Genomic DNA, 15092 nt, shown 5'->3' on the forward strand with positions numbered 1-15092 from the left:
TGGCAGCCCAGGCCAGCAGGGGCTGTGGGGCAGGGGCAGGGACAGGGACAGGGCAATAAACTTCGTCCTCCCTCCTCCTCCTGGTGCCTCTGGCCACGGGGTCGGGGACAGTCGGAAGCGATGCCTGTCCTCTGCCCTGCCCAGAGTCCTGCTCCAAATCACTCTGTCCCTTCCACAGGTACAAGGCTGTCTGGCTCATCTTCTTCATCCTTGGCCTGGGAACGCTGCTGCCATGGAATTTCTTCATGACTGCCAGGGAGGTGAGGGCTTCCCTCCCACTGCTGCCCATGACACTGCTCGTCCCTTGTCACCTCTAGGCATGGCAGCACGGCACAGCATAGAGCCCCCGCATTTGCATGCATGAGACAGAAGCGTGGGTGACCTGGGTGGGACAAGTGGCACTGAGGTGGCAGGAGGAGCCCTGGGCTGGGCATGGGGCTGTAGGGGGGACAAGGGTGGCCTGAGTGTGCTGAGAGGGGGCCTCGCAGCACCTCAGCCCCACCAGGCTCCTTCCCTCGTAGTATTTCATCCACCGCCTCGCAGACCCGGAGACGAGCCGCCTCTGGAACGAGACCAGTGGGGCTGCCTTGCCCATCTCCTACCTGCAGTCCATGTTTGACAACTTCATGACTCTGTGCGCCATGGTGCCCCTCCTCATCTTCACCTGCCTCAACTCCTTCATCCACCAGCGGTGAGCCTTGCCCCATCCTTGCTCTGCCAGCCCCCATGGGGCCACCCAGCCCTGGCCCGTCCTCCTGCCCCAGCACTGAGCCAAGCCACAGCCCATTCAGTCAAGTCAAAGGCCAAACACCGGTCTACTGTGCTGGGGCTTGGCTGGGATTCCCACGGGAGGGCTTCACCCCAGGTTCACAGGCTTTTGAGGGGTGGGTTTTCCTCACCGAGACCCTCTCTTGCAGGATTCCCCAGCAGATCCGCATATTGGGCAGCCTGGTGGCCATCGGGCTGGTGTTCTTAGTCACCGCCATCATGGTGAAGGTCGACATGGAGCCTCTTCCCTTCTTCATCTTTACCATGATCAGCATTGTCTTCATCAACTGTGCGTGAGGCAGCAGGGGGAAGGAAAGGGGCACAGCCCCATGGCTAGGACTGATCTCCGTGGGAGAAGAGCATTAGGCTCACTGCGGGAGAGCCAAGGAGGAGGGAGACCTGCCTTGCCTCGCAGGGCAGGGTCCTTGGCTCCCTGCAAAGGTGCAGTCTATCTTTGCTTGTGGTTTCTCATTTCTGCTTGTCTTTCCCCTTCGCAGCCTTCGGCGCCATCCTCCAGAGCAGCCTCTTTGGGCTGGCAGGGCTCCTGCCTGCCAGCTACACAGCTCCCATCATGAGTGGGCAGGGCTTGGCCGGCACCTTTGCCGCTTTGGCGATGATCTTCAGTATTGCCAGTGAGTAATCCCTGCCCTGCAGCTGACAGAGCCTTCCCAGAGCACTGCTGTCAACAAGATCTGCTGGGATTACACTGCAGGGTTGGGTGGGAGATGGCAGCAGGGCCTTGCTCCTCTCAGCCCTCGTCATCTTCTTCCTTTTTGCCCCCATCTCCTCCCTCCCTGTGCTCCCAGTTGGCGCCCAGCAACCTGAGAGCTTCATTGGTTACTTCACCACCGCCTGTGTGGCGATCGTGCTGGCAATCATCTCCTACATCGTTCTGCCTCGCATGGTGAGACTTTGTTGTCCTGGTGGGGCAAGGTCTGGGAACACGGGACCTTCACGCATCACAGCACAAAGGCCACGGCCCACTAGCACCCCAGCCTTGGCTCCTACCAGCCTCCACCTCCTGGGTCAGGGCAAGCTCTCCCCTGTCCCGAGGGAGCTCTCTGGGGTACTTCCCACCCCAGATAACCCAGTATCCTTGGGGTACTGTGGAAGTGAGCCCCTGGGTGAGCAGGAAAGCATAAGTATTAGACGTAAGCGGAAGGATACTTTGCCGATATTGCATTTGCCCGTATTTCCCATATCTGCTGTTACCCCACAGCCTTCATTCCTCATGTACGAATGAGTTCTCCATGGCTGTCTCTGCAGGATTTCTTCCGATACTACTCCATGAAGGACAAGACAGAGTACCATGTGTACAATGCAGAGCTGGAGACCAAAAGAGACCTGATTAAGAAAGGTGAGGGGCTGAGGGGAGGAAGAGGAAGAAAAAAGAAGAAGAGCTGAGAGGAAGGATGAGACAGAAGGACTAAATCAGGTGACAACTTTCAGGGGTCTGCCATGTCCTACTTGTGTCTCTCCCTGCAGATGAGCCCAATGGGATGGAGCAGAATAACTCAAAGATCATCCCTGTCCGCAACCCTGACAAGAAGCCCTCGGTCGTCGCTATTTTTAAGAAGGTCTGTGAGTTCCCAGCAACCCCTGCCGTGCCCCTCATGTCAGGGGATGGGCACAGGTGTGGGAGAGCACGGGGAGAGGAGACCAGCCCTGCACTGGTCTCTTCCCTTGTACTTGGTACCAGCCTTTCTTTCATCTGCCTAGCTCTGGGTCATGGCTGTGTCTGTCTGCTTCGTCTTCACTGTCACCATCGGCGTCTTTCCTTCCATCACAGCTAAGGTGTCCACTGTCCTCGGAGAGGGAAACACATGGGGTAAGTGTGGCCAGGGATGGGGTGGGGTAGGAGGAATCTGGGAACAAGGTAAATGGGCGGAAAGACAGTGGGGCTTGAAGTACTGTGGGTGCCTGAGGGGAAGCGGGGACCAGTGTGCATGGTGGTTTGTATGCAGACATCGGCCTGGCTGGGAGAGCATTCCAGCCCTTAGCGGGAAACTGGGAGGACCCAGACCCGAAAGACAGCCTCCATGCAATCAGCAAGAGGGCCTGGGGCACCCTGGGCTCATCAGTGACATTCTCCCCATTCTGCAGGTCTCTACTTCATCCCTGTCTCCTGCTTCCTTCTCTTTAATGTCTTTGACTGGACAGGACGGAGTCTCACCGCCCTCTTCACATGGGTAAGCATGGGGCAGGAGCAAATGCCCAGGCACTCCTCATCCTCAGGCCCCTCAGCCATGGCTGTCACTGGGGCTGCCATCCATAGCTTGGAGGAAGGAGGCGCAGAGCTGACTGGCGTTAAATCCTAAGCAGAGACTTATGGGTCAGAGCCGAGAACCACAGTGTTGTCCCGTCCTCCTCCCACCCGTCTCTCAGCATGGCTTGGATGAAGCTGCCTCCTCCATTTCACCCTCTTTGTAAACAAACCTTCACTCCAGCTATGCAAACAGCCAGGCAGGACGGCGGCAGGGAAAGAGGGTGAACGACAGGGCAGCCCAAAATAAAACCCCTGGCCTCCGCACGGACACAGCTGCTTTCAAGAGCCTTGTCCTGGGAGCAGGGCAGAGCCACGCCACGTGGGTCACACAGCTGTCCTGCCCCGTCCCCTTGCTCTCATCATCTGCCCTGCCTGGCTCGGAGCTGCTGGGGCTGAGTGGTGGGAGCTGTGATGGCGGTGGGCGAGCAAGGGGGCTGTCGCCTCTGTCTGTGCCTCTTCCTGCCCCTTCACCCACCCCCCAAGTGCCGTTTCCCCCTGCATTGTTCAGGCTGCTTGTTTAGAGAGGCTCCTCAGCACCGCACGCCGTGGGGTCTGTCCGGGGCTGGCTTCCCCACGGCCTGGAGCTGCTTCTCCCTGGCCACCACTGCTGGCTGCCCTCGGCCTTGGCCACCAGCCGCGTTGCCTGGTGTCCAGGCCACAGCCTCCGTGGTGGGATGACCCAGCAGGAGACGTTTCCAAAACAAGGCTGTGTGGAAAGTCTGACTGCGTGCGGTTTGGGACGCATTTCCCTGGCTGGGGCCCCGCTCGCTCCTTCTCTCCTCCTCGGGCGGGAGAGGCTGCTGCTCTCGCCGGTTTGCCCACGGACGCGGCGGCTGGTCGTGACCTCAGCTTCCCCTCCCGCTCACGGGGAGCTCCCGGGGCAGACGTGGGGCTCTCCGGACCCCAGCCCTGTCACCTGTGACCCTGGCATCCCGTGGAGGGGACCCCGACGGAGCCAGGCACGTCTCGCACCAGGGGCTGCTTTGGTCCCAGCTGCAGGGAACATGGGGCCACGGTGCCGCCTTCCCTGTCCCAGCCTCATGCGTGCAGGGGCTCTGTTAGGATGCGAGGAGACTTTAATTCGTCCCGTGCCTTTCCCGGCGCTGTCTGACACAGCCCCAGCGTAATCCCTTTCCCAGATGGCTGGACCTCGCCCCGCTCGGCTGGGGGATGGCGTGGGAGGCTGAAGAGCTGGTTAAAGCCCAGCTTGCAGGCCCCGAGGTGCCAGAGGGGATTTGCCTCAGCCAGCCTTGTCCTGCGCGGTGGTTCGCTGCCGGAGGAGATCGCGTGAGCGTGCACGAGGCTCTCCTGCCTGCCTCTCTGGTGCTTGCGGCAAGGGCTTAGCAGTCGCTCGCAAGCCCAGCTCGGTATTTCGGCTGTAGTGCTGCTGCTCTCCAGGTCGGCTGGGACAGGGCTTCAGGGCAGTAGTCAGACCGAGCAGGACCTCCTCACCACAGCAAGCGGCGGCGCTGAGATTTGTTGCAGCCAAGGAAGCCTCTCAGCAACCTTGCCCGATCTGTGGCTCCTCAGCAGCCCCGGTGCAGTAGGGACAGCCTCTGTAGCCCCTGCCACCATGCCATGGGATGGGGAGTGCCCACTGCTCGGCTGCTCAGTGACCTGTGTTTTCCTTCCAGCCCGGGAAGGACAGCTGCCTCCTGCCAGTGATGGTGGCCCTCCGTGTCATCTTCATCCCCCTTTTCATGCTGTGCAACGTGCAGCCCCGTGACTACCTGCCTCTCGTATTCTCTCACGACGCCTGGTACATCACCTTCATGATCTTCTTCTCCATCTCCAACGGCTACCTGGCCAGCCTTTGCATGTGCTTCGGGCCCAAGTGAGTGAGAGCTGGGGATGGGGGAAGGGTTGGTTACACCCGCAGATGCCAGCCCTGACACGACTGGAGTCTGCCCCTGCCCAGCTCTGGCGTTTGGAGAGGGGGATGGAGAGCGGGATGGCCACACTGCCTCCGGGAAGACAACCGCAGTGTGCCATCTCCCAGCCTCGTGCCTCCGCATCCCAGAGGCGAGGAGGCTATTGTTTGGGCTCTCCATTTCCCCCACCTGCCCCGCTGGGGAAGGGGCTGGCCGCAGCGGGGATTGGGAGGGGAGCGAAGCGTGGTGCAGCACCCGCAGCAGGGCGAGCAGCCTTGCCCAGCGCAGGAGCACGGGCAGGACAAGGAGCCCAGCTGGAGCTCAGCCAGGCGGGCTGCCGTGCAGGGGGCAGGACTCGGGGAGGGGTGTCCCTGGCGCCGGGAGCTTCAGGGCAGCCTGCCTGAGGCACCTTCTCTTTCTCCACGAGCCCGTCATATGGAGGCAGGCTCTTGGAGCCAAGGTGGATTTGCTCTTGACGTTCCTCTGCTGCAGAGGAGCACAGCTCCTGGCTCCTCTGTGGCCTCCTCCCATCCCTGCATTGAACTCACAGCAGGGCATGGGGCACGCATCCCCGAGGACGGGTCTGACCCCTGTTTCTGTCCTAGGAAAGTGCTTGCCCACGAAGCGGAGACGGCTGGAGCCGTCATGGCGTTTTTCCTGTCGCTGGGCTTGGCCCTAGGAGCTGCCGTCTCCTTCCTGTTCCGAATTCTCATCTAGCAGAGGCACCCGGAGGGTGCAGGGACACCGAGAGACACCTCCGCATCCTCCCCCGAGGCCCTGGCCACCTCGGTGCCATGGGGAGAGGACACCTCACGCCTGCCCCTGCCACACCGCGCTGCCACGGCAGGCGTTACGCCCAGGGACAGTTCCACTCCTGCAGGGCTGGCCCGGCTCCCGCCACGCTCGGCTGTGCGACGCCTTCAGGCCCGCGTGCCTTCTCCTTCCCCATGCTGTGTGTGTGTGCGCAAGACCCCTGGGATCTCGCCGAGGTCCGGCCGCCTCCCACCCTGCCGCCATTTATTCCCCCAGCTCCAGGCCGAAAGCCATTCTCAGCCGCCTCCTCTCCGGTGGAGCTGGAGGCCGGCATCCAGTGTTACTGCCTCCCTTGCCCTTGTGCCCAGCGGGGCTTGCTCTCCTCTTCCTCCTCTCCTCTGCTTCCCGGGAGCCTGGAAGCGTCCCACACCTCTGCTGGGGAGACTCGTGAGCAGGCAGCAAAGCCCCCGCCATCCCTGCTCGCTGCCAGGCGCGCAGCCCTGCCCAGCACACCCCCGGGACGCCGGCTCCCCTCTCCCACCCACACCAACAGCCAGGCTGAGGAAGAACGGGGCGGGGGGGAGGTCTGGTGATTTTTCCAGGGTGTTTTGGGTGATTTTTCCCGTTTTCTTTCTGCCTGCCGGTGGTGTGACAGGAGGCCCCACGGCGGGCTGCCAGAGGAGAGGAGGCACCCCCCTTCCCCCGCTGCCTGTGCTGCAGGGAGAGGCCCCTCCCGTGCCCTCCCAGCCCCTTGTCTGTGTACATGTGCCTGTACAGTGGCCGTTTTCTATTAAAAAAAAAAAAAGACCAAAAATCCCCTTCGCGTGTGTCTCCGCCACCCGGCTGAGGGGGCGGCCCGCTGGGAAGCGGCGCCGGTCGCTCCGCGGCGCCGAGGCCGCGCTCCCGCCGCCGCCATTAAACGGCGCCGCTTGTCCGCGCCGCTCCGCCGGGACCCCCGGGCGGGACCGGCAGCGGGGCCGGGCCGCACCGCGCCCGGCGGGGCAGCCGGAGGCGGCGGGGCGGGGAGCAGCGTCCGTGAGGGCGGCGGGGCCGGGAAGCGGCGGCGGGAAGCAGGGCCGCTTTACGGCGGAAGGAGACGGAGAGCGGCGCGTCGCCCCCGTGCCTATAAAAGGCGGCCGGGGAGGGCACTGCCTCAGTTACCGGTCCCTCTGTTACCAGGCGATCGTGCTCGACATGGTGAGGGTCGTGCACTGGGGTGGGGGGGGCACCCCTCCACCCCCACCCCCCCGGCCATTGCCCCAGCGCTGACGGCCTGTGCCTGGGCGGGAGGGCGCGGAAGCCTTCGCCCAGCTCATGTCCTTCATCATCGACGCCTTCTGCTCCCAACAAGGAGATCTCCCTGTGGGAGCTCATCTCCGACATGAGCCCGGGGGTCTGCGGGGGAGGCCACTGTACCACTGGGGGTGCCTGGGGAGAGGCCGGTGCCTGGGCGGCCTGCGAGGCTTGTGCCGGGGGAGGGAGGCCGTGCCGAGCATCACCATCTCCCCTGGGTGCTGGGCGAGGTCCCTACGAGAGCCTGGCTGACCCCTCGAAGCTCAGCAGCGGCAAGGACCTCAGGACTGACACAGTTCCCAACCCCTGGGACCACGCTCTGACCCTGGCAGACACTGGCACTGGGATGACAGAAGCGGACCTCGTCAACAGCCTGGGCACTGCTGCCAAATCTGGTACCGACGCCTCTGCGGAAGCCCTGCGGGAGCGGTGCCCTTGGCAGCATGGCTTCCCGAGGGGACCTGGGGTACAACCCCAGCCCTGCTGCCTCTTCTGCTGTCTGAGCTGCTGGCCTACCCAAGCGTGCTTCCCCACCTTCCCAGCGGCAGGGAGGAGCTGAGGGTAGGGCTGGCTGCCTGTTGGCGCTTACCTCTTCTTCTCTTCACGCTGACCCAGTTCTTTGCTGCCGTGAATCAGTTGCACACATCTCCCATCTCTTCAGGGGTCTATCAGTCTTTCTCCGCTTTCACAGGCTGGTGCAGACATCTCTATGATGCGGCAGTTTGGTGTGGGTTCCTATTCTGCCTGTCTAGTGGCTGAGAAGGCGGCTGTCATTACTAAACACGACGATGATGAGCAGTATGCTTGGGAGTCGTCAGCTGGGGGCTCCTTCACTGTCCGGACTGACCATGGTACATGTTGTACAAAACCAAGTGATACCTGTAAATGTAAAATTTCCACTTACTAGGGTGATTGTAATTAGATTCTTGCTGTTTTGAGAAGACAGGAAAGCTCTAAGATAAAAAGGCTCCTAAATAACACTACTAAGACAGAATTGACTTGCTGTTTGGGGGGGGGATAGGAAAGCTCTAAGATAAAGAGACTCCTAAATAATGTTATTTGGACAGCTCAGCCTTGGGAGGGCAGATGCACCAAGCTACAGAGATAAAGAGGCACCAAGAGGGCCACAAGACCAGAGCAAAACAACCTGGAAGGACACGGTATACGTCACCTTAGAACTGAGTTTGCACAGAAACAAAGGTCAACCAGCGGACACTGTGATGAGGAGTATAAGCCTTCATCTTAAGACTCCCAAAGAGCATCCGAGGACACCAACAGACATGCGTGAAAGATATTAACATATGCTAATTAGTTCTTGGAAAAGTAATGAATATGCTAAGCATTTCTCAGAAATATAATGAATATGTATACTGTGATTGTATTTAACCTGAAATGACAGGGTGTTTGGCACGCACGTTTGGAGGAGAGATCCCCCGTGTGCCTGGTGCCGCAATAAAGAATACCTGCTTCATAGTCTGCCGACTATTGAGTCTTCAATTCCGGCTTTTCACGGCATCACACGCGTACTTCTCCACTAGAAGCATTTCTTTTCCTGGTGCTCCCTAGAGCTGGCTGCGTTGTCAGTCACACTTGATAATGTTGGGGATCAAGTAGTGTTTAAGCTCGAGGAGCTGGTCCCACTTGCTCTCTGCCCTTTAACACTATGCCCTGAAACACTAACGTTTCTCTCCTTGCACCACAGGTGAGCCCATTGGATGGGGCACAAAAGAGATCATGTATTTGAAGGAGGACAAGACAGAGGTCTGGAAGAACAGCGTGTCAAAGAGGTGGTGAAGAAGCACTCCCAGTTCATTGGGTACCCCATCACGCTCTGTGTACGTAAGGGAAAGACTGTGGGGACCCCCTGGAAGGCCGGAGGCAGGGTTGGGTGGTGTTGGGAGCAGGAGCCTGGAGAAGGGCAGAATATGGGCTATTCAACTCCCTTCCATAGCTCCTGGCTGCTGGGTATGGAGCAGTGGTGCTCCCAGCTTCTGTGGCCAGAGGTGATTTGAGGCTGGAGTCTTGTTGGAGGTTAAGGTTGTGGGTATCCAGCCATGCTTCTGTGCAGCTGGAGGTCATCTAAACCAGCCACGGAGGGAGGAGGGTTTCCTGCCCCTTGTCACACCTACTCAGCCACAGCTTTTGGTTGCATGAGCTGTGGAGGGACTCTTGAGGGCTGGTTTCAAGAGAAGCCCTGGTTCCAGGTGTTGCATGTGTTGGGCCTTGTGTTACATCAGGAGGATGCCCACTTCTCTCATCTGGGGGCAAAAGGATTTCTGGTAGCAGTTGCTTGAGGCTACACTTGGGCTCATGGCCCTGACTCTTGCTTGTCCCTTTCTCCACAGCTAGAGAAGGAATGTGAGAAAGAGATCAGTGATGATGAGGCAGAGGAGGAGAAAAGCAAGAAGGAAGAGGAAGAGTCAGAATCCAAAGACGAGGAGAAACCCAAAAATCGAGAATGTGGGTTCTGAGGAGGTGGAGAGAGGCAAAGGCAGGAAGAAAAAGACAAAAAAAAATCAAGGAGAAATATATTGACCAGGAGGAGCTGAACAAGACCAAGCCTATTTGGACCCACAACCCTGACAACAGCACCCAGGAATATGGCGAGTTGTACAAGAACCTGACAATAACTGGAAGGACCATCTGGCTGTCGAGGTGGTTGCTGGGCCACCCTCAGAGAGACAGAGGGCCCCTTCCAGGCCATGCCTAGAGCCACCACATGGTCATGCCTCAGTGGGACTGAGGGCTCCCTGGCCACTCCATGGTGTCCCAGCCTGCACTGTGACTCCTGTGCAGGTTATAGGGTTGGCAGTGCAAGCCTAGAAGCAGGACAGGAGCATGTTGGGCCTCAGAGAAGCATGGCTTCTCCATCCAGGCCTGCTGGATGCAAGAGAGCCCTGGGACACAGGGGACAGAGGGCTGAGGAGGGGGAAATGCAGGCTGCTTGGACGCTAGAGACCCTGCTGTGCCAGCCCCAGTTTTGAGGAATGGCCATTCAGCCTGCCCACAGCGGGTCCTGGGGGAAGGGGTAACACCATGGCAGCTGGTTTTCCTCTCTGGCTCTGCAGCTCTCTTCTGTTGAAGGGCAGATGGAATTCAGGGCCTTGCTCTTCATCCTGCGCTGTGTCCCTTTTGACCTCTTTGAGAACAATAATAATAATAACATTAAGCTGCGAGGCATGTCTTCATCATGGACAGCAGTGATGAGCCCATCCCTGAGTACCTAAGAGCCCTCCTGCCTCAGCCTCCTGGTGCACAGTTGGGGACCCCCCCACAACCCTGGTACTGCTCCCAGTATAAAGTGGCTGGCTGTGGCACTCGCTGGTGTGGGCGCACAGCAGTTGGTGTCCTAGCACTTTTCCTTCTGTGATGAAGCTCAGAGCTCTTAACCTGACTCCTGGTTTTATTTCCCGTACGCAGACTTGATCTGGGGCGCTGTGGACTCAGAGGACCTGCTTCTGAACATCTCTTGTGAGGTGTTCCAGCAGAGCAAGATCCTCAAGGTGATCCCGAAAAACATGGTGGAGAAATGTTCGGAGCTCTTCTCCGAGCTGGCAGAGGACAAAGAGAGCTACAAAAAATTTTATGAGGCCTTTCCCAAGAATCTGAAGGTGAGAGCTGGGCACCCTGCATCTGGAGAAGGGAGGGCCCCATGACCCATCTGCCTGACGAGCAGGCTGGTCCCTGTGCCCTGTCTTCTCTGCGTGGGTGTTAGGGTAGAGGGGGGGGGGTCTCGCGAGTGCCCTAAAGACCTGGCCCCTCTGGCTGCCCTAGGCCCAGGACTGAAATGGTCAGGGGGTGGGCAGAGATGGCTTTGCCTTGAGGGTGCCCAAGTGCACGCGTCCCATCCTGGAGGCTTCATGCACCTCTTCTGCCCCCAGCTGGGCGTCCATGAGGACGCGACCAACCGAAAGCGCCTTTTGGAGCTGCTGCGTTACCGCATGTCCCACTTGGGCGATGAGGTGACTTCGCTTTCAGAGTATGTGTCCCATATGAAGGAGACCCAGAACAGTATCTGCTACATTACAGGTGAGCCAGAGCTCCTCCGTGCCCTAGTGAAGTGGAGGCAGGTTACCTGCCTACCAGCCCTAACTTAAAGCAAATTTTTGCAGGTAGGTCAGCTGGGGGCTGCCTTCAGCAGGCCCTCCCTGCTGAATCCCAGCCCATCCCTGGGGGCTGGGGAAGGATCAGTAGGCCTAGAACCCTGGCTGCAGCCAGTTTTATGCTAGGGGCTCCGAGCAGCTGGTACAGTTTGTCCTGCTGTAACCAGCTCTTACATCTTGGTGACATCTCATTTCTACACCCAGGGGAGAGTAAGGAGGAGGTTGCCAACGCGGCCTTTCTGGATCGTGTGCAGAAGCGTGGCTGTGAGGTGGTGTACATGACGGAGCCCACTGACGAGTACTGTGTGCAGAAGCTCAAGGAGTTTGATGGCAAGACCCTGGTATCGGTCACCAAAGAAGTGCTGGAGCTGCCTGAGGATGAGGAGGAGAAAAAGAAGGTGCAGGAGAGCAAGGCCAAGTTTGAGACCCTCTGCAAATTCATGAAGGAGATCCTGGACAAGAAGGTGGAAAAGGTGAGATGGGCAAGGAGCTGAGCCTAGGGTTGTGTCCTGGGCTGGAGGGAGGAGGGCTGGGCCCTCTGTGGCACAGGCAAGGGCCCCAGCTCAATGCAGGCCTCTCATCTCCTGCAGAGGAACTGCTGAAGGAGACTGGAGGTGCCAGCATGCACCACACCATCTTGTTGTAGGCATCCAGGCGGCAGGTGAGGGGCACTGACCCAAATATGTGCATTGATGGGAGAGGGTAAGTGCGGGAAACATGCTGTGGGTACTGAAGGTGCTGGCTGAGCTGTCCAGGCTGGTCTGTGCAGCAGGCCTGGAGCTGCTTGGATGATTTCTGCTTGCTTTGGGTTGTCCCCTGGTGAACCTGGGGCAAAGACCTCAGGTATTGTGTGTGCTGTGGCTGGGCCAAGTCCAGGGCGTGTGGGAACCTTGCTCAGCTAACCCTTGGCCACGTTGGCAGGTTACTATCTCAAACCGGTTGATCTCGTCTCCCTGCTGCATCGTCACCAGCACCTACGGTTGGATGGCCAACATGGAGTGCATCATGAAGGCTCAGGTGCTGTGGGATAATTCTACCATGGGCTATATGATGGCCAAAAAGCACTTGGAGATCAACCCTGACCGCCCAATTGTGGAAACTCTCTGCCAGAAGGCTGACACTGACAAGAATGACAAAGCTGTCAAAGACCTGGTGGTGCTACTCTTTGAAACTGCTCTGATGTCCTCTGGTTTCTCCCTGGAAGATCCCCAAACCCACTCCAACCGCATCTACAGGATGATCAAACTGGGGCTTGGTAAGTGTCCATGCAGCTTCTTGGGCCTGAAGCAGGTCCTGAAAGCAGGTTAGCTGGGCAGGCTAGCGCGCAGCTGTCTGGGACAGGGGGAGGGCAGTGAGCAAACCACATTGGTGCGATGTGTAGAACTGGCTGTGTACATAATGTGGCGCGGGGCAAGTGGAAACCTGGAACAAAGTACTCTGGGGAGGGCTTAGGGCTCTGAGTGGACTTTCCTGTCCTCCATGAGGCCAGGAGCCACCACCAGGCTGCTCAGATGACAAGCTGAGGCTTTTCAGTTCTTCATGGTGAATGTCAAAAGTCTGCCATGGGAGATGTCACCCATCTGGTGACAGCTTGTGCTGCACCCTACTTTTTTCTCCAAACTGGTGTTTTGGGCAAAATGTAAATGAAGAGGTGCTGTGGCTTGGCGTAACTACTAGGTGCTAATAGCCCTGTCCCTCAGGCTGTGAGCAGGAGCCAGTCTTTGCTGTGCAAGAGGCTGTTCCTCTGGGATTGCTTGGTGCCACGTGGAGGCCTCATCTTTCCTTTCCTCCCCTCTCTCAGGCGAGGTGACTGCAGAGGAGCCCAGTGCAGCTGTCCCTGATGAAATCCCCCCTCTGGAGGGAGAGGAAGACGCATCCCGCATGCAAGAGGTAGACTAAAGTAGGAGGAAGCGTCTTCCCTCACCCGCTAGGCCTCTGCCCCATGTCATGTCTGCTTACAAAGGGGTCTGCTCCCACCAGCTGCTACTGACTCCTTGGTGGTGTCTCTTTTTCTGCATTTGGTTGGTTGGGGGTGGTAGTTTTTTTGGCAGGGGGCAGGAGGGCACGATTCCCTGTTTGTCAGTGATTCAGGCAGCCCAATGCCTGTCCTGTGTCTTTCTGCTTGTGTAGGAACAGCTGATGTGGTGAGGAGGCATCAGGCTTCCCCTCTGTCCCCGCTGTGGGGTCTCTCATGTTCCCAGTAGGCATCAAACACTGCCCTTGTTCCATCGGGGTGGGAGAGTCCTTCCTCTGAGCTGCGGCCTCCCTGAACCCCCAGGGTATTGTATTTTGGTTGGCTTCGTTATTTTTTTGTTTGTTTTTCTGTTGTTTTGCTTTACTTGGAATTAAACTATCAAAGAGGGTGGTTTACATGGCAGGGTCCCTTGTGTTTCATGCTTAACATACAGAGGGGGTCTCCGCCTGTGCCTCAGAGTATTGGGCTGCTGGTCTGTCCCCTGCCCTGACTGGTTTTCAGAACCCTGCTTTAGCTCATCTCTACCCCTTCCCTGCCCAGCCCCCATGAAGTGGGTAGGAGCAACACATGGCCTGCTGTGCAGCTGGGGTCATCTCCAGCCAGGCAGCGGTTCTGCACCTACAGCGCTGCATGCCCCACAGCCTGGGAACAAACCTTTCCCATCTGCACGCGTCAGCTGGGCAAGCCGTGCCAGGACCAGAGCCTGCAGTGCTGCTGCCCGCTCTGATCGGGGCGTCCCTGGGGCGGGAGCTGTGGCAGGAGCCATCTGCCTGCGCTCCCCTGCAGCGCAGAGCAGCGGGTGGAGGGCACAGCTCAGGACTGGACTCCAGCTGCCTCTCCTCAGCTCTCAGGCCAAAGGGCTCTGTGCTCTAGACTCCTCCTTTTCTCCAGCCTGCCCCTTCCGGGCTTCTGCAGCCCTGGGGGGCTTGGCAGTATCTGGCCATCCCCTGCCTTTTGCCCATGTCCCAGATGATGGAGAAGCCCAGGGCATCACTTCTAATTGAAATGCCCCTTGCACTGAGCTCACCCCCACGAGCGGGATTTGTCATCCTCAGCCACACTGGCCCCTGGGGTTTGGCAGGGGAGAGTGGGCTTTAGCCAGTATCCACCTTCAGCGGGGAGGGAGGAGGCAGAGCCTGCTGCGGTCCCTCGCTGCACACCGGGGCACTGCGCTGCCCGTGTGGCAGCTGTTTGGGTGCAGGCTGCTAGGGCAGCGCTGGCGCTGAGCTAGCTAATGCCTTCAGGGGGGTTTTCTTTCCCTGAGATGGGAGAAAAAAAACTGTTTAAAAGTAAGATTTCTCTCTGGATAGGAAGGTTTTGTCAAATAATGAATCAGTAAAGTCCATTCTTTTCAACTTAGAATGTTTCACCTTTTTTTTTTGCTAATTTTTTCTTTATATTTACATTTAAATTAGAAAAGGTATCCCATTCCCAACCTGGCAAACAACCTATTTTTTTGACTAAAGAAAAAACCCAACATTCCATTTTCAGTCTGGCAACAGATGGTAGGGGCAGGATGAAGGGCTGTGAGACCTGCACAGGCACTTTCAAGAGCTCGGAGCTAGGAAAGGAGCACAGGTAAAACTGCCGGAGAGCCAAGCACCAGCTCTGCTATCCTGCTGGCTCAGCTAACTCAGCACTGTGAGAAGCAGCTCCTGTTCCTGGTCTCCTCTTCTTTCTCTGGTAGCCCTCACCCAAGTCTCCCCTTCCTCTAGCTCTGTTATGCCAAGGTCCTGTCTCTGACCCCAGACCTCACAACCAGACGGCGCAGGCCTACAGACAAGGTTTTTTACCAGCTGGATGTACCATCCACATCCTCAGCCTCCCCAGCCCTGGTGTGGAGCTGGTGTTGGTGCAGATGCACCCCATAAAGGATGGGCTCCCCCAGGGCCTTGCCTGCAGCACTGGTGGCCCTGGCTGGCGGGTGCTCAGCAGGCCTCTGCACCGTCTCTCTCCAGCTACGCTGACTGGGGCTGCCCAAGCTGCACCATGCAGGAAACCCAGGAGCCAAACCAGAGTGAGGCGAGCAGCTTCTCCATCTGCCCATCAGCATGAGCGGGGGT

At 58.4% G+C, this 15092-nt stretch overlaps 2 protein-coding genes across 10 annotated transcripts in view; both read left to right on the forward strand.

The window, feature by feature from the left end:
- SLC29A1 (solute carrier family 29 member 1 (Augustine blood group)) overlaps nt 1-6461 on the forward strand; it is a 33723-nt gene extending 27262 nt beyond the window's left edge. For all 9 annotated transcript variants that reach the window (XM_075412781.1, XM_075412780.1, XM_075412787.1 and 6 more), the window contains 11 exons: nt 179-260; nt 522-691; nt 918-1057; nt 1266-1400; nt 1575-1672; nt 2035-2125; nt 2254-2345; nt 2488-2596; nt 2872-2957; nt 4669-4868; nt 5511-6461. In XM_075412781.1, coding sequence (XP_075268896.1) covers nt 179-260; nt 522-691; nt 918-1057; nt 1266-1400; nt 1575-1672; nt 2035-2125; nt 2254-2345; nt 2488-2596; nt 2872-2957; nt 4669-4868; nt 5511-5622 — 1315 coding nt within the window. In that variant the 3' untranslated portion in view covers nt 5623-6461. The remainder of the gene's footprint in view (nt 1-178; nt 261-521; nt 692-917; nt 1058-1265; nt 1401-1574; nt 1673-2034; nt 2126-2253; nt 2346-2487; nt 2597-2871; nt 2958-4668; nt 4869-5510) is intronic.
- HSP90AB1 (heat shock protein 90 alpha family class B member 1) lies at nt 5700-13015 on the forward strand. The gene is given in 19 exon segments (XM_075444273.1): nt 5700-6105; nt 6752-6855; nt 6937-7002; nt 7004-7070; nt 7182-7380; nt 7624-7802; nt 8654-8710; nt 8713-8786; nt 9297-9395; nt 9397-9456; nt 9458-9572; nt 9575-9606; nt 10020-10122; nt 10125-10178; nt 10372-10562; nt 10833-10980; nt 11259-11527; nt 11976-12309; nt 12856-13015. Coding segments are annotated over 19 exon segments (2655 nt in total). The 3' UTR covers nt 12954-13015.
- The last annotated feature ends 2077 nt before the right edge of the window (nt 13016-15092 follow it).

Source organism: Opisthocomus hoazin, chromosome 2 (assembly GCF_030867145.1).
Source record: "Opisthocomus hoazin isolate bOpiHoa1 chromosome 2, bOpiHoa1.hap1, whole genome shotgun sequence".
Lineage (NCBI taxonomy): Eukaryota > Metazoa > Chordata > Aves > Opisthocomiformes > Opisthocomidae > Opisthocomus > Opisthocomus hoazin.